The sequence below is a fragment of the Melopsittacus undulatus genome, chromosome 1 (assembly GCF_012275295.1).
Source record: "Melopsittacus undulatus isolate bMelUnd1 chromosome 1, bMelUnd1.mat.Z, whole genome shotgun sequence".
Classification (NCBI taxonomy): domain Eukaryota; kingdom Metazoa; phylum Chordata; class Aves; order Psittaciformes; family Psittaculidae; genus Melopsittacus; species Melopsittacus undulatus.
In genome coordinates, this window is record NC_047527.1 from 34061923 (window position 1) to 34085947 (window position 24025).

The 24025-nt window shown below is 40.6% G+C and overlaps 1 protein-coding gene across 1 annotated transcript; it reads left to right on the forward strand.

The window, feature by feature from the left end:
• The first annotated feature begins 748 nt into the window (after nucleotides 1-748).
• TRAM1 (translocation associated membrane protein 1) lies at nucleotides 749-17027 on the forward strand. The gene is made up of 11 exons (XM_005150793.4): nucleotides 749-1047; nucleotides 4361-4424; nucleotides 4940-5061; nucleotides 5261-5377; nucleotides 6011-6069; nucleotides 6409-6493; nucleotides 10066-10136; nucleotides 10225-10329; nucleotides 10719-10862; nucleotides 11808-11968; nucleotides 15167-17027. Exons 1-11 carry the CDS (start codon nucleotides 925-927, stop codon nucleotides 15238-15240), a joined length of 1125 nt encoding a protein of 374 aa, XP_005150850.1. The 5' UTR covers nucleotides 749-924; the 3' UTR covers nucleotides 15241-17027.
• The last annotated feature ends 6998 nt before the right edge of the window (nucleotides 17028-24025 follow it).

Here is a 24025-nt window from a genome sequence, read left to right on the forward strand (position 1 = left end):
TCTCAAACCTCTTCATTCATGTTTTAACCTGGCAACGGCCTTCTCTGACATTGGGTTGGTTTTTTAACCAGTAGCTAACCTCCCTTTTGGTCTCTGTTCCTGCTCTACCTCCCGGCTAGCTTTTTTTCCCTTCTGGCTTTCTTGTCATTGCAGTCTTCGTTTCTGTTACTTAGATAACCCAGGTTATTCCCGGCTGTACGTCTAACGGGAGCAGGCGCCAGTGCAGGGAAGCTGTGGGTGTCTGGCAGCTGCGCCTCGGCCCCCACCAGAGCGAGCGCGGCCGCCCCATGCCGGCCTCTGGGGGCCCGGCCCCAGCTGCGGCCGCTCGGGCGGCAGCAAAGCTTGGCCAGAGCCTGGGTTGATCCCAGGTGAACCCGCACGGCGCGGGGTGCCCTGGGGGGGGAGCGGAGCCCAGTCCTGCTCTGACCTGCCGCTGACTGAGAGGGTGAAGACCCAGCTTGTTCCGAGGCGCGGCTACCTCCTCCGCCACCGCGGCAGGACTCACGGCCATTTTCTGTCGCCGCTGCTTCGCTGAAAGGGGAAGCCGCAACAGAGCCCCACGCAAGCTGCAGGCTAGCAAGCAGCCAGTCACAGCATGAGCCTCAGCACCCCCGACCGAGCCTCCCGGGGGCGGGGAGGAGCCAAGCGCCCGCCCTCAGTGGGTTTGAACAGCCGGGCGCTGTCCCTCACCGCCCCGCGGTCGCGCCCGCAGGCTGGTGGGAGGCCCACCGCCGGCCAGCAGGGGCGCTGCTGCCGGAGGGGCGGGGTGGAGCGAGGCGAAACGGCGCGGTGGCTGCTGCCATTCCCCGCTGCCATTCCTCGGCTGCGCGGCCGCCTCCTCCCCCTCCGCCTCTTCCTGGCCGCGGCGAGAGGAGCTGTGCTGGCAGCGGGGAGGCGGCGGCGGCGCCCAGCTCCCTGCCCGCCATGGCGATCCGCAAAAAGAGCAACAAGAACCCGCCGGTGCTGAGCCACGAGTTCATCGTGCAGAACCATGCGGACATCGTGTCCTTCGTGGCCGTGATCTTCCTGCTCGGGCTCATGTTCGAGGTGAGGCGGCACCGACGACCCCGCCCCGAGGGCTTCGTCCCGCTTCTGCTCCTCCGCCGGAGGCTGTCGGTGCTGGGCGGGGAGGGCGGGTGGCAGGTCGCTGTGGCTGTCCTCCATCAGCGCGGGTGCCTCCCGCCGTACCTGCCCGCCAGCCCTTCCCGGCCCCGCTGTGCACGGGGAGAGCAGCCGGTCTCAGCCCCGCCGCACGGCCAAAGGAGCCAGCACGGGCGCCGTCTCCACCGCTTACCCTCGCTTCACCGGGCCCGGTCCCCCAGGGAACGCCCCTCTTCCCCCGAGAGGCGCAGCCCATGGCTGCCGCCAGGAGCTGGCTCTCGGATCCACTCGCCGCCGTTAAGGGGAGGCCATGTCCCTCAATCCCCCACACCCGTAGCGCGGCACCGCCGTGAGGGACGGGGAGCTGGCGGCGTGCTTCCTCCCGCGGCGGCGGCGGCGGGGGGAGTTCCTGCTGGCGGCGGGTTACGTGGCAGTCGGAGCGCAGCGGGCGAGGCGAGGGAGGAGTGTGCGGGGGGGTGGGGGGGGTGGCGAGGCCCAGTGCGACGGGCGAGCCCCGCGCTTTGTGTGCGCGGCCCCGCCGGCACTACGGCTCCCGGCAGGCCGCGCGGCGGGGACGGGCGGTGAGGTGTGCGTCAGTCCCCGCGCAGGGGGGATGGCGGGGCCTCCACCACACTCGTGCGCTGCCTGCCCGGGACTGAGCGCGGTGTGAGGAGCTGTTAGCCCACGGGGGTCGTTCAGAGTGTCTCGGATGGCACGGAGCAGAGCCTCTCTCCTCACCCCATAGGGGGGGTCCGCCTGAGGCCAGGTGTGATAGCGGTGGAAGGGAGCTCTCGGGCCTGACCGCCTCGGTGCTGGGCATGCTTGCAGGCTAGGCACTCTCCTTCTGCCCCCATGCAGTGACATAAAACATGTGTTTTGGCTCTTGCCGTTTACCCCCTGAGGGAACTGGAAAGACAGTTTTAACTGTGTGACTGCCGAAATGTTCTCACTGGTGTCCCGTCAGACACTCCCCATTTTTGTTGGCTAGATGTTTCTGGCTTTTGGGTATTTTAGCCGTTTGTTTAGAGTTGTGGGCCCTTTATTATATGGTTGGTTTTCAAAATAATTATCCAGCTGCTCAGCACTAGAGGCCAGTGGAGTTAAGAAATATATACATGGAAAGGAAGAAGAGAGTGGACCAAGAAAGCTGTTATGTTCGGGTTTACTATTAAAAACCACCAAGGTGATTTCCTGGGGATTAAGGTGAAAGAGATGGGCCTAAACCATTATCTTTTATGTTTGCTTCTAGTTTACTTTATTACAGTACTACTGGTGAGGATGGAAGTGTTCGGGATGAATGGATGTGTTGAAGTCTTTTCCAGGGTTTTTTAATCCCAGCACTGAATGGCTATGTGCCTTTGTTGGTATAGATATGGCATGGCCAAAAAGATTGTTACTAGTTTAAAACGTATTGACATAAGTCTTGGAAATCACCTGCTGTGGTTCATGTTTGTATGGTAAGGTGTTCATGCTCCCGGATTCTGAATTGGGACTGTGAGTAGCTGGCAAGAGCCTTCAAAGGCCAGTTCTGAGTTGACTACGGTTTTGAATTGTCCTCTGAAAGCTCTCTTGATGAATAGGATGTCCTAGGCAACTTCACTAAATCAGGCAAACTAGTTGGATTCCCTGAAGTTACATGGAGCGAACATTCCACTGTGTATTCAGAGATTCCTAGAGAATTGAGGGCTTTTTTACTACGCACTAGTTCTAAGAACAAATTTTATTTCTTGTGAGTGTAGTGGTAGTAACCTAATCATCACTTTAGATACTTTTAAGTATCTTTCTAAGATTCATAACGAAGTTTTTGTTAGTCCTATAAATGCAACAAGGAGGCTAGGTTTTTACAGAAATGAGAAGCAATCATCATAAATATTGCAAAGCCTGGTTATTTTTCCCTCTCTGTTAAGACATGTAGATTTATGTTGGGATTCAACAAAGATATGGTAAAGTTGAAAATCAGTTCATATAAAGAACTTGTGCTCCTGGCTATTTACTGGTGTTTTTATAGTATCACCATCACACCTCTTCCTACACCCCCCAAAAAAGGCCTGTAAAAAAACCTCTCCTCTCCTGACTTTTATCCATTCTGCTTTTTCTTGCTGTTCATCGTAAAGTTGTAATACCACTGCTAAATCTCATTTATTCTGTTCTACACTTCTTGTCAAAGGATCCCCAGGGTAAAGAGAATGCTAGTTGTATTGAGCCAGTATGCTGCTGGCCTGAAATGGTTCTCCATTCTTTACACCTTTTCTCCTTTCCTGCACACATTTTCCAAATCACCCACAGATTTATGAATATGATATTGACCTTAAATTTTATCAAGTTAGAAAGTAGTTTTAAATGAGGTTTATTCTCAGCTGTTGCTGCATGCATCATGGTCTAGGGATTACGTGCTCTTGTGAGACCTCACTTGGAGTACTGTGTGCAGTTCTGCAAGGACATGGAACTGTTGGAACAAGTGCAGAGGAGGGACACGAGGATGATCAGGGGACTGGAGCACCTCCCATATGAAGACAGGCTGAGAAAGTTGGGGCTGTTCAGCCTGGAGAAGAGAAGGCTGCATGGAGACCTCATAGCAGCCTTCCAGTATCTGAAGGGGGCCTACAGGGATGCTGGGGAGGGACTATTTATTAGGGACTGTAGTGATAGGACAAGGGGTAATGGTTCAAACTTAAACAGGGGAGGTTTAGACTGGATATAAGGAAGAAATTCTTTACTGTAAGGGTGGTGAGATACTGGAATGGGTTGCCCAGGGAGGTTGTGAATGCTCCATCCCTGGCGGTGTTCAAGGCCAGGTTGGACAAAGCCGTGGGTAATACACTTTGTGTGGGGTGTCCCTGCACGTGGCAGGGGGGTTGTAACTTGATGATCTTAAGGTCCTTTCCAACCCTAACTATTCTATCATTCTATGATTCTATGGTATTATACATTCTGTTAATGTAATGATACAGTATGGACTGGAGAAAAAGATTGCAGCTTGTGGTTTTGTTTTAACATTGTAGAAAAGACTTGCTTGTAAGTAACATTTTTGAGGGTATTTCATTCAAGAGATTATAAGTTTGCTTACAGAATACGCAGCAATCATGCCATCTGTTCTGCCTTTGGAAAGCGGGGTGAAGTGTGTTGGTCGGTTTAGTGGGAGGGGACAAACATGCTGGGGAAGGGTGCTAAAACTAAGTGTTTTCACTGAAGTAAACTACATGACACTGAAACTTTATAGTACTTCTGGTTTTGTTGTGTTTGTTTTTTTCTCTTTCAGTTTACGGCAAAAGCAGCTGTCATTTTTGTTACACTTCAGTATAATGTTACCATTCCTGCCACAGGTATGTATCTTGCAGGAGGTTAGTATGCTGAATTTTCTAGACTGAGGGTAAATGAATCTGTCAGTTTGAATAGATAATAAGCAATTTTCAAGGACTTTATTTTTAGTAAAACTTCATTGTAAGTAATCAGGTTAGGGACGATGTTTCTGTTCTGCTGGATTAGTGCTAAAACACCATCTGACTCTTACTCTGATTTTGTGAGTGATGATCTTTGCTAGTCAAAGCAGCATGATAGTTTAACATAATTTTATTGTCCCCTTCCAGTGCATTTGGGTAAGCTTCCTAAGTGCACTTAAGTTTTAATTTTTATAGTATATCTTTCAGAATCAAATTTAGTTTGTGATGTGATGGAGAAAATGACTGGAAACAATCTGCTGACCTAGCTCATGATGGTAGATTGACTTATATTTGTTCAGCTGATTGCAAACTACATCTGAAAGGCTTCACTTTCAGAAAAAGCTTATTAGCTATTAAACTGTATTGGTGTCTAACAGTTAATTCTGTTTGTCTTTTAGAAGAACAATCTGCAGAAACAATCTCTCTCTATCACTATGGCATCAAAGACTTGGCTACAATTTTCTTTTACATGCTTGTAGCAATAATCATACATGCTATAATTCAGGAGTACGTTCTGGATGTAAGTACAAAATATTAATTCCTTTCATGAAGATAATTGTCAGGTTTTAATTAGACTTTAAGACTATTAACTTAAAAGTAAACTTTTACATTAAAGCTTTTTAACTGTTATAACATGCATTGGAACTTTTAGATGTTCTAGTGCAGTTGACAGATGTTTAGTACTACAGCACATAAATAACAATGGGCTTTCATTTCAGAAAATTAACAGGAAAATGCACTTTTCAAAAACGAAGCATAGCAAGTTCAATGAGTCTGGGCAACTTAGTGCATTCTACCTATTCTCCTGTGTTTGGGGAACAAGTATTCTTGTCTCCGTAAGTATGTTTTCTCTTCTGATGTATTACAAGATTTCAGAAACTTCACTTAATGGTGATAAATTAACTTTTGAGCTTATTTTGCTGGCTTAGCTGGATTTAATATTAAAGCAGGAACAACTTTAGGGATTCTGTAGGTTGTAGTCATAACTGAGTATGAAATCCAGTAGTGTTACTGTTGCTCTGTCTGAATTGATTTACTGTTGACTGAATAAGCTAAAGCTTTTTAAACTTCATTATGATATCTCATACTGTGTATTTTTTTCTGTGTTGGCTTATTAGTGTAAAATAAATGTAAGAAAAGCATTATGCATAGCATTTTGGCAGCCTAGGGAATGGGTGTGTGAACAGACTGCTGTAGGCTCAGGTGAGTGTGCTTTCAGAAGATGGGCTCTATGTTGGTGGCTGCATGTGTGTGAACTTAGTTTCAAAAAAGCATTTATATTTTTTTTCCTTAACATAATGACTCCATTAGAACTTTTCCTTCACTTAGTTAAGCTCCAAGCTGGTCAGCAGTTTACGAGGGAAGAATTATGGCTATAGTGATGCCGAAATAACCGCCTCATTCATTATTCCTGTCTAGGAAATAGCATCTTTGAGGGTTTATTGGTTTTATTGTTTGTTTTCTTTTAGGAGAATTATATATCAGATCCAACCTCTCTGTGGAGGGACTATCCACACACTCTGATTCCGTAAGGCATCTTCCTTAGAGGATTGTTGGGGAGAGGAGGGAGTATTTTAAACTTAGGGTGTATCATGTACAATTCATATGCAATAAGTAGTCTGTAAAACTGTATTAGTCATTAATGTATTTTTCCTCATATTTATGGAGGAAATTGATTGTCTCTCAATTTGTAGCTGCAGAGTTCTCCTTCTGTTCAATGTTTCTGGTTTTAAAAAAATCTTTTTAGTTGGTTGGCATTTTTGTTTCTTTAGAGACAGTGATTAAATGTATTCACTAGCAAGTTTCTGAAATGTTTTACATTCATTAATAAAAAATAATATTCTTTAATTCTTCCTGTATTGTACAGGTTTCAGATGAAGTTTTTCTACATCTTACAGTTGGCATACTGGTTTCATGCTTTTCCAGAACTGTATTTCCAGAAAACTAAAAAAGTAAGTTTAAAATAGAAAGAACTCCAAAGCAAGCAACTTAAAATAGTAGAATAGTGAATTTCTTTTGCACTTCTAGTGTAACGTGTTACCCTAGATTTCTTGCCTTGTTCTTGCTTGTGCTACCCACTTTTCCTGATGGAATTCTGGGTGCTGAAATGTCTCTGTGACAAAGTAGTTATTTCTAAGTTAAATTTTGTATTTACAATAGTAGTAAAATTGCTATGTATTTGTTGTGCAAATAGTTCTCATCTACTAAAAGAATTTTCCTGTGAAAAATCAATGTGATATTTTCTTTCCAAACTCTTTGTTTCTTGTAATTAGTAGCCTGAATAGTCTCATTGAAATCACAGTTGCCTAATGAATCATAATACAGGTGTAGAATATAAGCAGTGAATAATTTCTTTAGTACAAGGAATATTAAACTCTGGGATTTGATTTAAATACCACTATCTGCAGCAGAAGTTCTGGTTAGTTATGTATAGAAACTTTTTTTTAGAGTCCAGTTTTTAAAAGCATCCTTTTCCCCCCTAAGGGTTTTCTCTTTTAGGGTTTTCAGAACACTGAGTTTGCTGGAGGTTTTGTTGTAGCACACTTTTTGCGTTCCTGGATCAATTTAAGTAGTTTCTTTGCATGCTTTTGTTCAGGCTCATTTTACATATGCAGTTGCCTTTCTAAACATGTTACATTAAAACTTTTACCATGGCTTCACCAAAGGCAAATCTTGACTAATTTAGTGGCCTTCTATGGTAGAGTGACTACATTAGTGGATGAGGGAACAGCTGCTAATGTCGTATACCTAAACTTCTGTTAAGGCTTTTGATACAGTTTCCCGCAGCATTTGTACCTTTAAATCGGAGAGATGAATTTTGTGGGTGGACTATTAGATGGGTAAGGAATTGGCTGGATGGCTGCTTCCGAAGAGTTAGTAGCTTAGCGCCCAAGTGGAAATCAATACTGAGTGTTCTTCAAGGGTCTGTACTGGGACCAGTACTAGTTTTGTTTGTCTGCATCAGTGAAGTAGACAGTGGAATTTGTGCGCACAGTCAGCAAGTTTGCAGATGGAAACCAAGCTGAATGGAGCAGTTGATTTGCTTGAGGAAAGGGATGTGATCCCAAGGGATCTTGACAGGCGTGAGGATTGGGTCCGTGTGAACCTCATGAAGTTTTGTGAGGCCACGTGCAAGGTCCGGCATGTAGGTCATGGGAATCCCCAGCATCCATACAGGTTGGGGATGAATGGAAAGCATGGCCAGCAAGTTGAAAGAGCTGATTCTCCCCCTGTACTCCACCGTGGTGGGAATTCACCTGGAGTACTGTGTCTAGCTCTGAAGTCCCCAGCACAGGAAATGTATGAATCTGTTTGAATGGGTCCAAGGGAGGGCCATGAAAATGATAAGAGGGCTGGAGCACCTTTCCTCTGAAGAAAGGCTGAGAGAGTTGGGCTTCTTCAGCCTGGAAGAGAGCTGTCTCCAGGGAGACCTTTTTGTGGCCTTTCAGTATTTGAAATAGGCTTAATAAAAAAGATGAAGAAAAGCTGTTTATCAGGGGCTGTAGTGACAGGACAAGGGACAATTATTTTAATCTGAAAGAGGGTAGATTTAGATTAGATACAGGGAAGAGATTCTTTATGAGGGTGGTGAGGCACTGACACAGGTTGCTCTGAGAAGCTGAGATGCCCCATTCCAGAAGTGTTCAAGGCCAGGTTGGGGCTTTCAACAACCTGGTTTAGTGGAAGGTGTCCCTGCTGCATGGCAGGAGGGGTTGGAACTAGATGGTCTTTAAGGTTCCTTCCAACCAAAACCATTGTGTGACTGTTGTTGCTGTGACTAGACTGCTTCTCTGTTGCCAGAGTTCTGCTTTATTGAAGAAAGTGAAATAGACATGTTATGTAACCATAGGGTCTTTTGTTCAAGAGCATAGAAGAGGCTTGGGAAGATAACAGTGAGGTGTTTTGTTTTCAGGCTGATCAGACGCTCCAGAAATGCTGATGTTTTGCAGATACACTGCAGATGATGTTCCATATTGTGCTAGTGATATCCTTGAAATTTAAATTAATATCCAAGTGTGGAGGGGTTTTTTTAACATAAATTCAGGACAGCTGTTGCAAGTGGCAGAATGCTCCATTGAAGAGTTGTGTTTGCTGGGTCACTGCTTGGAATTTTGACCTCTTGACTTCTGCATTCTTTATTTTAGCAAGTTCATCGTTGATATTTCTTTCACCACAATTTGACCTCTGCCATCTTGGATTCTATGACTTATTCCTTCTCTTGAAGGAACTCGCTTCTTTCACTTGGGTCTAGTTTTCTGTACTGCTGATGTGGACAAGAAAAAAAGTTCTTAATTTGGCTTTCTGTATAGCAGTGTATACCTCCACCTGCATTGTTCCAGGAGGCCTTCAGTCTGACCTCTTGTCCAAGTGTGCAGAATGCAATGTTTAAATGTGACCTCAGTTCTGCAAATAAAGTGCAAAAGGCTCATCCTGGTAGTACTTGGAGAAGCTGAGGATTTGTACTGGCTTTTCTCTGGTTTGTCTGAAAGAGGTCTCTTTTTGTTTCCTTTCAGATAATTTAGAGTTAGATCTTCATCTGTTTTCTTGCTCTTCGTGTGTGTGTTGTGTGCTGCTGTGACAAGTGTTTAATTCAGTGCTTTTGTTGGCTTTGAGATGGAATCTTGCATAACATAGCATAGATTTTACAAGAGTAAATTTTTATGCATTTTTTTAAAAAAAGAAAATAATTACATGCATGCAAGACAAATGAAAGAACATGCATGCAAGGTAAAGCTGAAGCCCCTCACTTGATGTTTAGGCAATCTTTCTGAAAAGCAGGAGTTTCTTAAGCACAACTGAATGTACTCTGCATACCACTTCAAGACAGATTTGTACTGTGGTCTAGCTTATTTTAGTGATTCTTTTGTTCACAGATGGCACCTTCTGGTTTCAGTGTGCTGTGTGTTTACACTTGAATTCATGTCTTTCTTATTTCATCTCTGTGAAGTGTTCAGTATAATGAGGCTGGATAAAACCTGGCTTGAGGTGTGACCGTGTGGCTTATCATGACTGGTTAATAACATTACTCTCTGTATTTGCCAGCAGCTGTCTGTCAGAATCTTGAAAGTTCTTGGATTTTTAAAATGGATGTCACCACTTGGGAACGTGTTCATTTTGGGTTCATGGACTGTTGCTTTGTTTCTGTAGCAACTTTATGAATCCATGGGCCACAGACATGCAGAACTGTAGGAAATTATGATGCAATAATACATACCAAATAAGTACTGTAATAGCCAATACTAATTTACAGTAGTCATATCAAATAAAACCAGGCCCTTTAAAAAAAGCATCTTTTTCATGTTTGTTGCATTTGCTCACAACAGCACAAGTGTAAGATACTAAATGTTACTGGTAAATAAGCAGTAAGTTAGATTATTTAGGCTGAGTAATTCAGTGCCAAACAAGCCACATTAAGGTGGCTGATAAACCAGGAAGAATTTCCAAGTTTGTGGTATTACATAGCATTGTACAATAATATGTAACATTGTGTATAATGCATAATTACTTTCTTTTTTCCTAATAGGAAGATATCTTTCGTCAGATTGTCTACATTGGACTTTATCTCTTTCATATTGCTGGAGCCTATCTCCTGAAGTACGTAAATTGTAAATTGTGTTGGCTTCATTTTCTGTCTTAAACTCCTAACAAAACGTCTGAATGCTTGTTTTATTTGTTTTGATAGTCTGACCCATCTTGGACTTGTTCTTCTGGTACTGCATTACTTTGTTGAATTTCTTTTCCACATATCCCGTCTTTTTTACTTCAGTGATGAAAAATACCAGAAAGGGTAAGTAGGCTTTATCTTCTAAATTAGTGTAATTTCTGTCTCAAAGCCCTGTGCATTTAACTAACCCAAAACCAAAATTACAATGAAGTTCAAACAGCATTCACTTAGAGGCGACAGTTCTACGTACTATTTAAGTAAATGTTAGTAGTGGTATGAAATGAAACCTTAACACTATGTACTAATACTTAAAAAAAAATGGTAGAGAAAGGAACAGCATAAGTTGCTAATATAGCCATGCTAATAACATGTTTATTTTCCAATAGTATTGGAAAGTATTTACATAAGTTCTTAAATCTCAAACAAATTAATGTGGTGAAGAGTAAATATTTGCATTGTCAGTACTTGTGAATGGAAAATTCATTTAGTGGTTGTGGTGTTTTTCTTTGTAGATTTTCACTGTGGGCAGTTCTTTTTGTTTTGGGAAGGCTTCTCACCTTGATACTCTCGGTCCTCACTTTCGGCTTTGGACTGGCAAGAGCAGAAGATCAGCAGCTGAATTTCAGTACTGGAAACTTTAATATCCTGGCTGTTAGGTAAAGTAAACTTGGAATGGTTCTTAAGCATGAGTTGTAAACCTGTGTTAAATACACAATGTAAGTGATATGGTATTAATGATAGTAATTCTGAATTAGGTTAGGTATTTTCATGCAACTGATGGGATTGATAGGAATAGCTTATGTAACAACTTGTAAAGCACAGTGAAATGATTGAAGAATTCACTTTCTACAGCTGAGAAATCTGTAACTGGTTGCTTAGGGTCAGAAAATCACCCAGAATTTAAAGGAATATCCAATGGCAGAAATTACTATCAAATGTATTAAGAGAATTGCAGTGTCTTTATTTGTAGAGGTCAAGGCATTATGCCCAGAGCATCTTTGATTCTGTTTGAAGGTTCCTACCTCTTTCGCTGCCTTTATTACAGCTTATTTTCCTGCTGTGTGCTGCAGAATGTTCTACCAACCACCTGGCCTTTTTATAAATTATATCCAGAAAAGGAAGTTATTAAAACATTGACAATGTCAGCATTACCCTGCAGAATTGCTACACAGAACTGCAAAACTCTCTTAAACCATTTTCAGCTGTTTATAGCTGAAACCTGGAGAGTAATACTGAGAAAGGAGAAAGCAGGAAAGAAATCTAGTACTTCCCGTTTATGATGGAGAGCAGAGACTTTGACTGTGTATCTACTGCTGTTCAGCTGTGCTAAGCCCAGTCACCCTACATGAGCTAACTCTTGCATGGATTAAAAAATGGATGCTACTGGCAGGGAGACAGAAAGGCACGAAAGAAAATCCAAGCAAAACTGAACTTTTACAGATCCCTATTTTCTAAACAGAATCACTCTAACATTTTTGAGGAGCCTGAGTAAAAAGGCCATCATGACATACAAGAAACTGAGTTGTTGTTCTACCTACTTTCTTGTTGTATTTGAATGAGAGAAAATTACTGATAAATCTTTACCTGTGTTTAATTTCTAGAATCAGTGTGCTGGCCTCCATCTGCATGACTCAGGCATTTATGATGTGGAAGTTCATTAATTTCCAGCTTAGGAGGTGGAGAGAGCATTCTTCTTCCCAGCCTCAGTCAGTGAAAAAGAAGTTCGTAACAGCTAAAGGAAAGAACTCCAGAAAAGAAAGAGGTTTGTGTTTTCAGTTTTTCTGTTGCCATGACTTCTCAAAACTTAAGTAATGGAGAGCTTTCTTTCATGTAATTGCTAGAGAAACATTTTAACTTGCAACTGAGATGGCTCAGTTACAGAGACAGTATTAGTAGATATTGATGGGGGGGGGTTAATAAAAAAATCCCTATATATTGTTTGGATTTTCTCTTCTAATTGGCTGAATGAGTGAATTAGTATATAGTTAATGCAACATGAGTTTATTGTTAGGTATAGTTTTATCACTTGAGCAAAATGTGTCATGCTTATTGCCTTATAAAAGGGGAACAGGCATGGGTTTAGATCTGTTCTCATAATCAATTACTGCTGAATTTTTCTTGCAATGAATTCCAAGCTCACTTCTCATTGCCACTGAATTCTAAGGTTTTAGGGCAAGGAGATGGTTTGATCCATTCAATAAATGAGTTTATACTGGACTGTTTTTACTAAAAAGAGAATTTTGTTACTAATTTTAAGGGAAGGTAGTATCTATTTACTACTCTAGATCTGTATAGAAGCCTTTGGAAATGAATTAATGACTCAAGGTTTGGCTTGATTATGTCATGCTCTTTATGGAAAGACATGAAAGAGGAACTGAATGGTTTTTCCTCCAAGGAAAATTATGTACTCCCTTAAAAAAAACAGTCCCCACATTTCAGTATTTCTGTTGTACCAACAGTTAAACTTCTGTGTATTTAATTGCTAGCTTGAATAACTACTTGTGCATTTTTCTGAAACTGCTTAAATCATCTCAAAGACTTATTTCAGCATAATCCTTTGCTACTGATCATGTATTGCCAACCTATCGCTTCTTGATACATTGAATGTAACATATAGAGACCACTTGCACTGAGATTTGTGGTCAGAGAGCAATTCAGTATTGTTTTGGGGGTTTTCCAAGTTGTTTTTTTTATTCCAGTAATGTTCTTTAGAGCATTTCTGTATTCCCTTTTGATGATTGTAATTGCCACAACTTGGCTTTTGTGTGGTGTTGGGGTTTTCTGGTTTTGTCAGAAAATCCAGTTGGACTGGAGTGAAGGTAGTTTCCTATGTAGGCATCCTATTTAATCAGAGCTTCATGTTCATTGCATCTCTCTTTTTGTGGAATTAATTTAAGTCTTGTATGGCAAATATTTTTAAAGCATAAACTTGAATGGGTTTTTAACAGTGAGTCAAAAATGTAGCAGCTTTTTTAAATTTCTTAAACTATCCATGCAATTTGGTGAAGTTCTTGGTTTTCACCCAGCTTCAGTGGAGACTTGAAAGTGGTAAACAAATAGAGAAAAAGTCATTTAATGGGCATTGTGGTTTAATTCACAAAGTAATTGAGTTATGCCTGTCTTAAGGACTGGAGAATTTTACAGCTTATTTTAAAAGGAAAGAAAAGAACTTTAAAATCCAAAAGCTAGTGTTGTTTCAGTTTCCTCTGTTTTGAAGATTCCTGTAATTTTTCAGTTCAGAACACTTGCACAAGATGCAGTGAGACAGTGTTTTTGAAAGAGTAATATATGCAATTAAACTGCTCAAAACAGTCTCTTTTTTTTGGCCCTTTTTTTGTGGTTGGATGGATTTTTGGAGCCAGGGCACAATGTGTTACTTTTAGACTGTGCCAAAAGCAAGAAATGACAGTAGAAAAATCCTACTGATGATGTAGGTGGAGTACCCAGGCACATGCTGATTCTTGTTCTTTGTTTTACTTTCACTTGTTTTGACTTAACTGTTTAAGAAAATATGATTTCAATTAGCTGACTTGGGTCCAGCTCATTGTTTGTAAGCTTGATGTATGAATCACATGAACCTTTTGAAAAGAATCCAAAGTCCACGTTATGTAGGCTTAAAATGGTGGTGTCATTTACAACCAAATATCCAAATGTGTTGGATAGACTTTGACTTTTCCTATGTGATTAATTGGGCCTATATCTGGTCTCATTCTTATGTTTCTGATTTTGGGTTTGAGTTTGGAGTTGTTTTTTTGGAGTTGCTTGTTTGCGTAAATGGAAGCATTTGGGTGGAGTGGGAGAGAGAGGGAGATTAACAGTTGCTTTTTGTGGGTTGGCCACATTCTGTGGTGATCTGCAACACATCTGCAGATGGAAAACATTAATTTAACTAGTTAAAAAAGCCCACAGCAGCTGCTTGAAGTCAGAATGTTACTATAAATTGGAGCAGAGATGTTAAGCAGCAAGCATTATAGCTGGCTATGCACTCTGCTCTTCAGATCTGTTTTTTGGATTTATTTACTGTCAGGCAGCGTATCTCCTTCCTTGGGTTGTTATGACCCTGAATAAAAGGGATACTTTCAATTCACAGTGGTATGATGTTGCTCCATTTTACTGAAAGTTGTGTGCATTATAAATACACAGATTGTGGGTCATTGTTCTAGGACAGACATTTCCTACAAAATCCTCTATGTTACTTGAACAGATTAAAACTCTTGAGATCTTCCAGCTGGCACAGAAGTGGGATAGAAGTTGGAGCTGGTAGCACGTTTGCTTTGTTTTCTTAGGTGCCTGGTCTTGTGCTTGAAGTCTTTAGGTATACACATACTCATCTCAAATCTAGCTAGTGTTTTACTTCTGCCCATCTTTTCTGTGTAAATCTCTTCATCAGAATATAAATGAATTCTGTATGTTACAGTATATATGTTTTTTAAAATGTGTGTGTTTGCATATATATATATATATATAAAGTTTGCTATATATGTGAAAAATTTGTAAAGGTGAGTGAAAGGATGCAATTTCAGGAAGAACTAAAATATTGGTGAGATAAACAATAAAGACCTGTACCAGGGAATTGTATTATGCACACTGTCTCTCCAGAATTTCGAAGGACAGTTTCATATACAGATTGAGTGGTTTACATTTTAAGATAGTATCTTCTAAAATATGATAGCTGGTCTTTATTTTCAGCCTAGATATATATGATGCACATACTTAAGTGTGTGGCCATGTTGTCAGGAAATCAGACTGTATCATAGTAAACTGTAAATTTTGCATTTTGTAAAAATTTCACTATAGTGTTGAATTATGAATTATAATGATGAGGTTTTTAACAGTGATTAGGTGGGTTTTTTTTTAACAAAGAAAAAGCTAAAGTCCTATTTGTATAGGACCTAAAAAAAAGTAATAAAATATCAAGTTTTCTCATTTTTTTAAAAGATGTTTTATTCTTTTTTTCTAGAAAATGGAATAAATGGAACAGTGACCTCAAATGGAGCAGACTCGCCTCGTAGCAGGAAGGATAAATCCTCGTAAAACTGGGTTTTATTAAGTTAATTGACTAATGTCCCCAAAGAATCTGCTTTTTACATGGATGGCCCTTCAGCACTAGAGATGTTATGGATTAAAGAAAATACAATTCATGGGTTTTGATTATTGCTGTTGTTTCGAGAAACTTTTTTTAAAAGCCATTTTGACTAATGAAAAAGGTTTATCTTCAAATACTTGGGTGGGAGGGGAATACAACACTTTTTAAATAACATCGATGCTTTTTTAAACATTTATTGTGATGAAATAATTTCACTTAGTGAGGATCACTGTTGCAATGTATTATTTCCTTCCAGTTTTTGTAATCTTGGTGATATATACTGTTCTACCAACTTCACTTTTTCCAAGTTCCTCAAGAAGTATTGCAAGATTGAGGTAAAAACTTAGTATGCATTTTCAGATACTCTGGCTTTTCAGTTAATTACCTGGAGTCAAATTTACGGTTCAAATTGGGATTCCAAGACCACACCAATAAACCTCTTTATTTTGTTGTTATTAGCTACACAATGTCTGCTCTAAGAATTGCCCCGTGTCATTAAAACAAACCTGAACTGATTGGAAATGTTGCAGAGTCTTATTGTTTGTTGGTTGGAAATCTCATACAAGGAGCAAAAAACCTTTTTGAGATATAGCTTTAGCACTTGAACGTTAGAAGGGAGCGTGTATGGTCATAGGAAAAGTTGATTTGAGTAGCACTGTTAACTCCTGTCCGTGCTTTAAAGTGTACGTATCTTGGACAATTAGTGTGCATTGGACCCTATTTGAAAACTTGTCTGTCTCATTTTAGAGGGTGGAAGTTCTTCCAGTGTGGTGTTTGTGTTTGTTCTAGGAGGCATCTTAATGCTCTGTGGAGAAGGAATTTGTTAGATAAATGGGTAGAGTTACAAGAAACATTCCTTTATTCTGACTGCTTTGCTTTACTTCACCTCTGTTAGGAAATTGTTTGATTTCTCCTATATATATTTTTATGAAAAAGTATTTAAAAGCTACAACTTCTTAAAACTGATTCATTGTGCCCTTTGCTACAGCTGGCAAAATCTTAATTTAAGACTTTTCCATTATCTGTCTTTTGTAATTGTATTCAATGTGAAGTTTTGTCCAGTTAATTTTCCAGTTTAATAAGCAATTAATGTTTCTTGTGTACCCTTCTGTAACGGGTATAATTCAACCAGTTTCACTTGAGAATGAGTTGGAGGTTTAATTCAGTCTTAAGAAGAAGTTGCTAAATCAGTCTTTCAAGTTAACCCAAGTTATTATTGCTTATTGATTGAGAGGAGTAATTATGAGCAATCAAGCTGATAAATAAAATAGTTTTAATTAAAAAACTGTTACTGTAGTTGAGTTTATACCCAACAAAATTATAAATCTGCCTTCTGTATCTTCTACAGTTTGGTTGCTTTACTATACAGAATAAACGTTTCTAGTAAAAAATCTTCTCTGCAAATAACTATCCATTCTTCAATTGTTTAGTGCTATTGAGAGTTATTGCAGTATAATTTATTCAGTGTTTTGGGTAATTTTAGTCACAATTCCCATGTATTTGCTTCACAGCTCCTGAAGTGGATTTGGTCTTGCTTAGCTTGAGAACTCTGGGGCAGCATGCACTGCAGTATGCCCAGTTGGCTTCTGTGGAAGTAGCTATACTGTGTCTTTAGCTGAGGAAATAAAACTCAGTTGATGAAACTGTGAATCTGTATGATCTGACCATGAAACTGGAAAATTTGAACTCAGAAATTTTGAGGGAATTACATACATTAAATATTCACTACATAAAACCATGCTTTATGTCTTATGTTCATATACAAACCTTCACAGACCTCATTATTGCATGTCTCTTGCTCTCAAGTTGCACCTTAAGCCAAAAGGGGCAACTTTTTAAAGTTTCTAGTCTGGTACTTTGACTCTAAGTCAGTTTGCTTGTGATATGTAGTTGTACTGGGGCTGTCAAAATCATGAAGGGTGGAGGAACAAATTCTGAAAGGAGCATTTAAGGTACTTCTTGAGATCTTCTGGAGTCTGAGGGTTGTAGTAGTTTTTTCCCTAAGGCAAACTGTTTCTTGCAAACCTCATTCCTTGGCCAAGTGATCTTGAAATGTGAATTCAGGTTCATTTCCAAAAACTTCAAAATCATATATTGCCTGTTGATATTACTTTTTGTCTGCTTTTGGCCTTATGGGTATTCTTGGCCTTTGGACTTCTTGAAAAAGCACTATTTCCACAATGGCTTAATTTCATCCTTGCTTTATAGGAGTTGTTGCCTTTTTCCAAGTAATATAGAGTTATTTCAGTTGTTCGAGAATTTGGATAGGGTGTCAGAAACCAATATCTCCTGTCTTCTTGTGTCATTACTAAAAATACATATTTAACATTTTGGATGAGGCAAAAGCAATTTTTAATTTTCTACCTTGGGGTGGAAGCACCAGTGAATTTAGAAGATGTTGAGGCTTCTGTTTCTGGTTGTTATGACTTGTTTTGGCCTAAGATTGTTGTTTGCCTGGGTAACTTCTTTTGAATTGCTTAAAATTGATTTTCAAATGTTACTACATTTTGGCTCTTCGTCTGTAATCTGGGACTCAATAAGCTGGAAGAAGATTAGTTGTCTCATCATGTTTTCTTAATTATGGAATCAGGCAAATTGGAAATAGGAATGTAATAATGAACTTCTCAGTCATTTCCATGCCTAATAAAACCATTTTTGCTTAGGCTGTAGTAATTTATCCTGGTCAATTACCAGGTCCCACAAAGAAAAGGCTTTGTCTGTGTAGATGAATTTGAATTGAGTAATTGATACAGACTGTGGATAGGGTTTTTTTTTTACTTAAACTCCCTCTTCCCTGCCCTGTCTTGTCAGAACCTTTCAAGACTTACAACAGGTTATTTCAAGACATTGTTTCAGCTCCCCAAAGCCCATTTGGTTTATGTGCCAGAATCTAGTATTTTACTTTTGCTGCGTAATTATGTGTAACTTCAAAGTACAAACAAGGAACACAGAACAGCTGAAACTAATTCTCAGAGTTTTTGTTTTTATCTGGACACTTTCTTCTCTAGACTACTTGCAAAAATTGATTTCTTCTGTGTGAATTATTCATGAATGTGGCTCTTAGGAAATACTGCTTTTCAGGTGATCCCATGCCCAGACTTAGGAATGATCAATGGATTTACTGTGCAGAGAAAATGCATAGGCTATTTCTGCTGATGTTAGAATATGCTGAAGGTAAATTAGGTATGTTGGGATAATGCAATTAGAAAATCAGGAGTTATTGATAAGCATTTGATGTTTTTTCTGAGTACTTGTTTCTCTGAAAGTTTTAGTTGTGTTTTTGAATTTATGCACCCCAGAATTGTGATAAGCACTGTGGTGCTTTTGTATAAATGGGCTTCTGTAGAAGGGGTTAATACATATCTGCAGCCTTGCTCTTTGCAGATTTCTGACTCACTGTACCTGATTTTGTTGAAGGCAAAACTGGATAGTAAAGGGAAGGAATCATTTTCATGCTTGTGCTAAGTTGAATGTAGGTTGCTGCCAGAATTGGGGTTCTGTCCCTTGCTTTGTCTAGCACAAGCCTCCCTATTTGCATGGTGAGCTAGATCTGGGAGCTAGCATGGCTGAAAACTAGCTTGTTTGCTTAGTTGTTTTTACACGGGATTAGTTGCCCAATACTAGTCCTGGAGATATGCAAGTATTTATGTGTAAGCAAGAAGAAAAGATGCAGGGAAAAGGTGGATTAAGCTCTACAGCAGCTACCTTTTTTGACTGCATGTTTGGTTGAAAATTACTCTAGATTACAGTCTGAGTTGGGAGATCTCATCAAAGGGCTTCCAGTCTTCTATACCAGAAGGAAACTGGTCTCTGGTAGCTCCTAGAGGCTGAATTGTGTAAGATTTAGTGGTTTTTTTGTCAGATACTCTGTGGAAAGGGGAAATTCAATGTGCTTTTACTGAACTGAGATACCTTTTTTTGGGGGGGGGATTTCCAAGAAGTGCAAGATGATACTGGTGGTGTAGAAATAGCCACTCTGAAAATGTAGTTTCTCTTGGATTTTTTTTTTTATTTTTTTCTTCACATGAAACTTTTATGTATTGGAGGAGGTATTCCAGAGAGCTTCTGCAGTTCTGCAGCATTCTGCAAGAATTGCACTGTCTGCTTATCTCGGTATATGGAGGGGATGGTTGTTTGGTTTCTCTTACTTTCCCTGTTTTCCAGAAGTTCACCAGCTGATTCGTAGGTCCTATTTGGGTTTAGTTCCACTTGTGAACCCAGCCTTTTGGGCCTGTATTACAGAAGGTGGAGACGGGCAGCTTCAGTAGGCTCCCTGTACGGTATTGGTTATTGCAGTCCTAATTGTGGAAAATGCCAGTACTGAAGGGGCTTGAACACCAAGAAGAGACAGTTGTGGTATTTGTAGTGTTTACACACTGGTGAGAGCCTACATGCAGAGGTACTATGTTCCAGGGGGCTGTGGTTTAATGCTTGGAGGCTGTAGTGTTACACAAATACTTGGGTTACCTCTTGTGCAGGGTATAAGAATGTCCTACAAAATGAAGGTTTTGGGAAAATGTAGGAGATCCCTTAATAAGTCTCTTCAAAGGTCTGATGTCAGTTATCATCTGTTCATCAAATTTGATTTCTCATGTTGTTAGTTGTGCATTATCTTTGGAGCACTGGGTTAGCCCATGCTTCTTGTTCTGTTTTGTTTTTATATGGTAGGTTGCTGTGATATATGCATGGTGGGTATCCCCTCCTTTCACTGCTCCCTGAGCTAGTCAGTTTAGGATTTACTAGGCCCAGTTCTGTACACATTATAGAATTTGGTGTGCTTTTCATAACTAAAATAAAAGTAGTGCTGGAGTGTTTCTGAGTCAGATGTGCAAAGAGTATGTATATCAGTATTGTTGGGTGTCATCAGAACACATTTATTGGGAACTGAAACTCTTTAGGATGAATACATTATGATACAGCTTGTATTGCATTGTAGCATTTGGATGTAGTTCACATCCAGCTAGCAAGTGCCTTTGTGGGTGAAACAACTGCTGTTGGCATCTACAGCTGTCAGTTCCCCTTCTGTGAACAGTGGGTGAGGAGTGCTGGGCTGCAGCTGCAGTAGGCTGCTTTCTGCCTTTTAGAGAAGTTCTTTTGATGTTGACAAGACAAAAGGCGACAACTCTTATTTGAGGTTTTAAAAGGAAAATACAACCTATGTTTGAATCCAGGGTGCTTGCTCTTGATCTCTCTGTATGTGTCCTGTCACTTTTATTTTTGGTTTCTGCAAACAGTTCATTTTTATCCAGTTCAGGCATGGCAGATCTGTGATGTGAGTGCCAAAAATGCCAACTCCTTTTTCTTCTTTTTGTTTGAAACTTTGCAGAATCAGAGCAGCAAAAGTGTAGTTTTGTGATTTGACAGCTTTTTAGTATTCATTTTTCGTCCTTGTTTATTGTGGTTAACATTAAGGGTCAGGCATTGTCATGCAGCACAACACAGTTATTAATTCTTCATTCCACGCACAAGAATATTTGGCAATTTGATATACTGAAGTGAAAAAAATGTTAGTAAGTTTTGACTGGTTTAGCAGTAATGGGTGTTCCTGGATGGTTTTTAATTCCTTATTGCAGTTTTCTGTTGCTTAAGATCTCTGAATCTCTAGTCTGTAGTTTTGCTGTATCCCACTTGACAACTTATGGTCTAGAACCGGAGCTTTTTGTTCTCCTTATATTGGTTATGAAAGTTGAAGAATGTATCTTGCGTTGTAATGAACAGATGAAAATTCACTCATGGTGGGTGAGAATACTGTAACAGGGTCAGAATTTCAACTCTTGAACTCCAGACTAGAAGCCAAGCCAAAACTCTCTTGTGTTCTCATGCAGTGATTCCTCCTCTTTGTTTCTTGATTAATCATTATTTGTGTTTTGTTTATTTAGATTGTAAGTTCTTTGTGGCGAGGGTTGTCTCTTGCCTGTGCGTGTGTGTGCGCGCGCATGTGTGTGTGTGTACCCAGGACAGTAAGGTCTGGAGCCCAGTCTGTGGAAGCTGTAATAAACAATCACCTTGTTATTGTTTTTCTGGATATTGTAATAAAGAATATCAAATTAAAACTGTGCTTGAATAGTCTGTTACAAAAATGGAGGTGTGTAAATTGCATCTGGCTTTGCATACGGTCCAGCAGCATCAGTGGCAAGGATACTGGTCAAAGACAAATACTGTGTTCTGTTTGGAGTTATGCACTTGAGCCAGTGAACACAGAGCAGGGCATCTTTGACTGAATGGTTTGGAACTCAGGCTGGAGCTCGAGCTTGCACAAAATCACCAGGAATTCAAGGCTGACTTTCTCACCTCCTGTTGAGAAACTGCATTGGTCCTCCCACTTGGGAAAGTGGGCTTGTTTCCACAGCAATGTTTTGTACCCTTTGAATAGCACTTTCAAACTTGAGAGGGTAACCACAACCTTAGAGACTACTAGAAGCTTCACTGGGCAATGTCTGATGTGCCCTGGGAGAGATTACTCTTCAAATTGAAGCATCTCCAAGCTCTTCAGCTAAACAACTTTTAAAACCTTTGTAGACTTAAGCTTCACTGATATGGAAGAGTAAAATTTCATCCAGTCTGAAATTAAACCTCTACGCTGATACACTGATGATCTAGGCAGGATGGTGGGGAACTGAGGACTTGCTCCAGTTAGGGAAAGTTAGACTGGGTTTAGGAAACCTTTGCCGTGTGTGGAGGGGTTGACTATAGGTCCCAGGATCTCTGTGTTCAGTTCACCTCTGGATACATCAGATCATTGCTTAAGCAGCTCAGTAGTTCTTCAAAAGCATTCACAACTTGTAACTCGTCAAATTAATCAAAAGGAAATATTAAGATCAGTTTTTCACGGGGATGCATCTGATTCTTGGCTTTGCTGATAAACTGTAGTTTAAAAATAAAATTGTTTGAAAATCAGAGGAAAACTTGTAAGACCCAGAAGCACCTTGCCAATAGGTATATCCCCCAAGTGAGCATAGGCATCTAGGATGATTGTAACGAGTCCTGCGTCATCTTTTCCCTGCTGCACCTCTCAAAATCATCTTGCGCTGCTGCCTCTCTCAGAATGACACAGCAGATATTGATGGGAGGTGGATCAGATGGAGGCTGGAGAGCCACATCGTGTGATGAGTATGGGATGTGGGAAAAACAGCCACTAGAGGCCACCACAGGCTGCCTCAGCTGCGCTTGACTTAGGGTGTCTGGTGGTAGCAGGCAAAAATATATGCAGGGGCCCGAGGTTTTGCTGCACTTTAAGCAAAAATCACTTGTTTCCTTTTGAAAAGCATCTCTGTTGTAAGGCAGCAAACAGAGCATTGAATTAAATTAGACACAACTTCTTGTAGTTCTGAACAATAAAACCCATGTTATTTTCTGCAGGGCTTGTAGGGTGTCCTTACTTGGCCTGAAGCTACTCCCTCACTTCTGGTTTAGAAAATGGGATGTAGACCTCCAGCATTAAAGCTTTATTTTAACCCAAAAGTGCAACAGCTTAAATTAAAAACAGCACTGAGGATGCAAAGCCTCAGATTATATCTACAGGCTGTGTTGAGTTCTGTAAGCAGCTACACGGTGCTGTGCCAGATGCTGACTTCTTTGCTTAATCCTTGGGGAAGGGGAAAGTACACAAAACCTGATCTGTTTCCACCAATTTTTGATGCTTTCTAAACAAAGTTACTGTTAGATGAGCTTATAAAGTTGTTTCTTGAACTGAAAAGAAATGTCAGCTCTTATCTGCCAGTAATAGATCCTTATTTTGTGGGAGTGTTTCTTATGTGCATCTCCCTTTAGCTGCTGCAGGATGAAAACTTTCCCTGCAGTGGTTAAAACAGCTTCTCAGAAGATATAAGTTAAATTTTTCAGCCTATAGATTTTGCCTTTAATCATGAGAAAATACCATGTTCCTTTAGAGTATACCCCCTTTTATATAGAAGGAAGGTTTTGGGTGGTACTGGGAAACGCTGTGGGATACACTAATTTTTGTGTTGTCCTTGGGGTAATTTTACCCTAGTCTGCCCAGAAAATAAGACATTGTGCACTGGCTTTAGCTGTTCTGGGCCCCAGTAGGCTTGCTTTTGCTTGTTGGAAAGCGTTGCAGTGCAGGGTGATCTAGCTCTGGTAGAATAGTAAGAAATATGGCTCTCCTTCAGGAATGTCCTGGGACTTTGGTGGAGTCTGGGCAAAATTTTCCTGAACATCTGGATTTGGGTAGTCCTAGTAAGAGATGGCAAACTGGCTGAATCATGTTACGAGCTGTGAGTGTGCCTTGATTTGTAATGCATTAAATTGCCAGTGACAGGTTGAGTGTCTGGCTGTCCTGGTCACCAGCTCAGTATTGCTGCACTTACCTCTGAGACACGGGGTGTACAAAAAGTCCATTTGTGTGGCTCCACATCTGTGAAAGTGCATTTGAAAACAGGTCTCAAGACTTGGAGAGCTGACACAGAGAAGGTACAATGTTAAGCACTCTCAGTCTGGCTATTGCTTTGGAGACAAACAGCTGCACTCAGACCTGCAGGGATGCCACAGGAGCCAGGAGCTGCGGTTGTGCTGGAAGCAGTTGATTCCCTCAGGACTTGAATATGTACTCCCATTTCCACACCACCAAAGCCTGCCCTGCTTCAAGAACTGAGGAGATTTGAAATGGAAACCTTTTAATTTATAGCGATAAATGCAGCTCAGCAGCATGGGGGATATTAGGAGCCTCGAACTAAATAGACTATGCCCCACCCTGGAGAGAATGATGTAAATCAT

Excerpts from the sequence above, each read along its gene's own strand:
- TRAM1 (XM_005150793.4), top strand. The coding sequence starts at position 925 with ATGGCGATCCGCAAAAAGAGCAACAAGAACCCGCCGGTGCTGAGCCAC. Across the intron at positions 4,425-4,939 it reads TGTTACCATTCCTGCCACAG|AAGAACAATCTGCAGAAACA; the intron begins GTATGTATCTTG and ends TTTGTCTTTTAG. Across the intron at positions 5,378-6,010 it reads GAACAAGTATTCTTGTCTCC|GAGAATTATATATCAGATCC; the intron begins GTAAGTATGTTT and ends GTTTTCTTTTAG.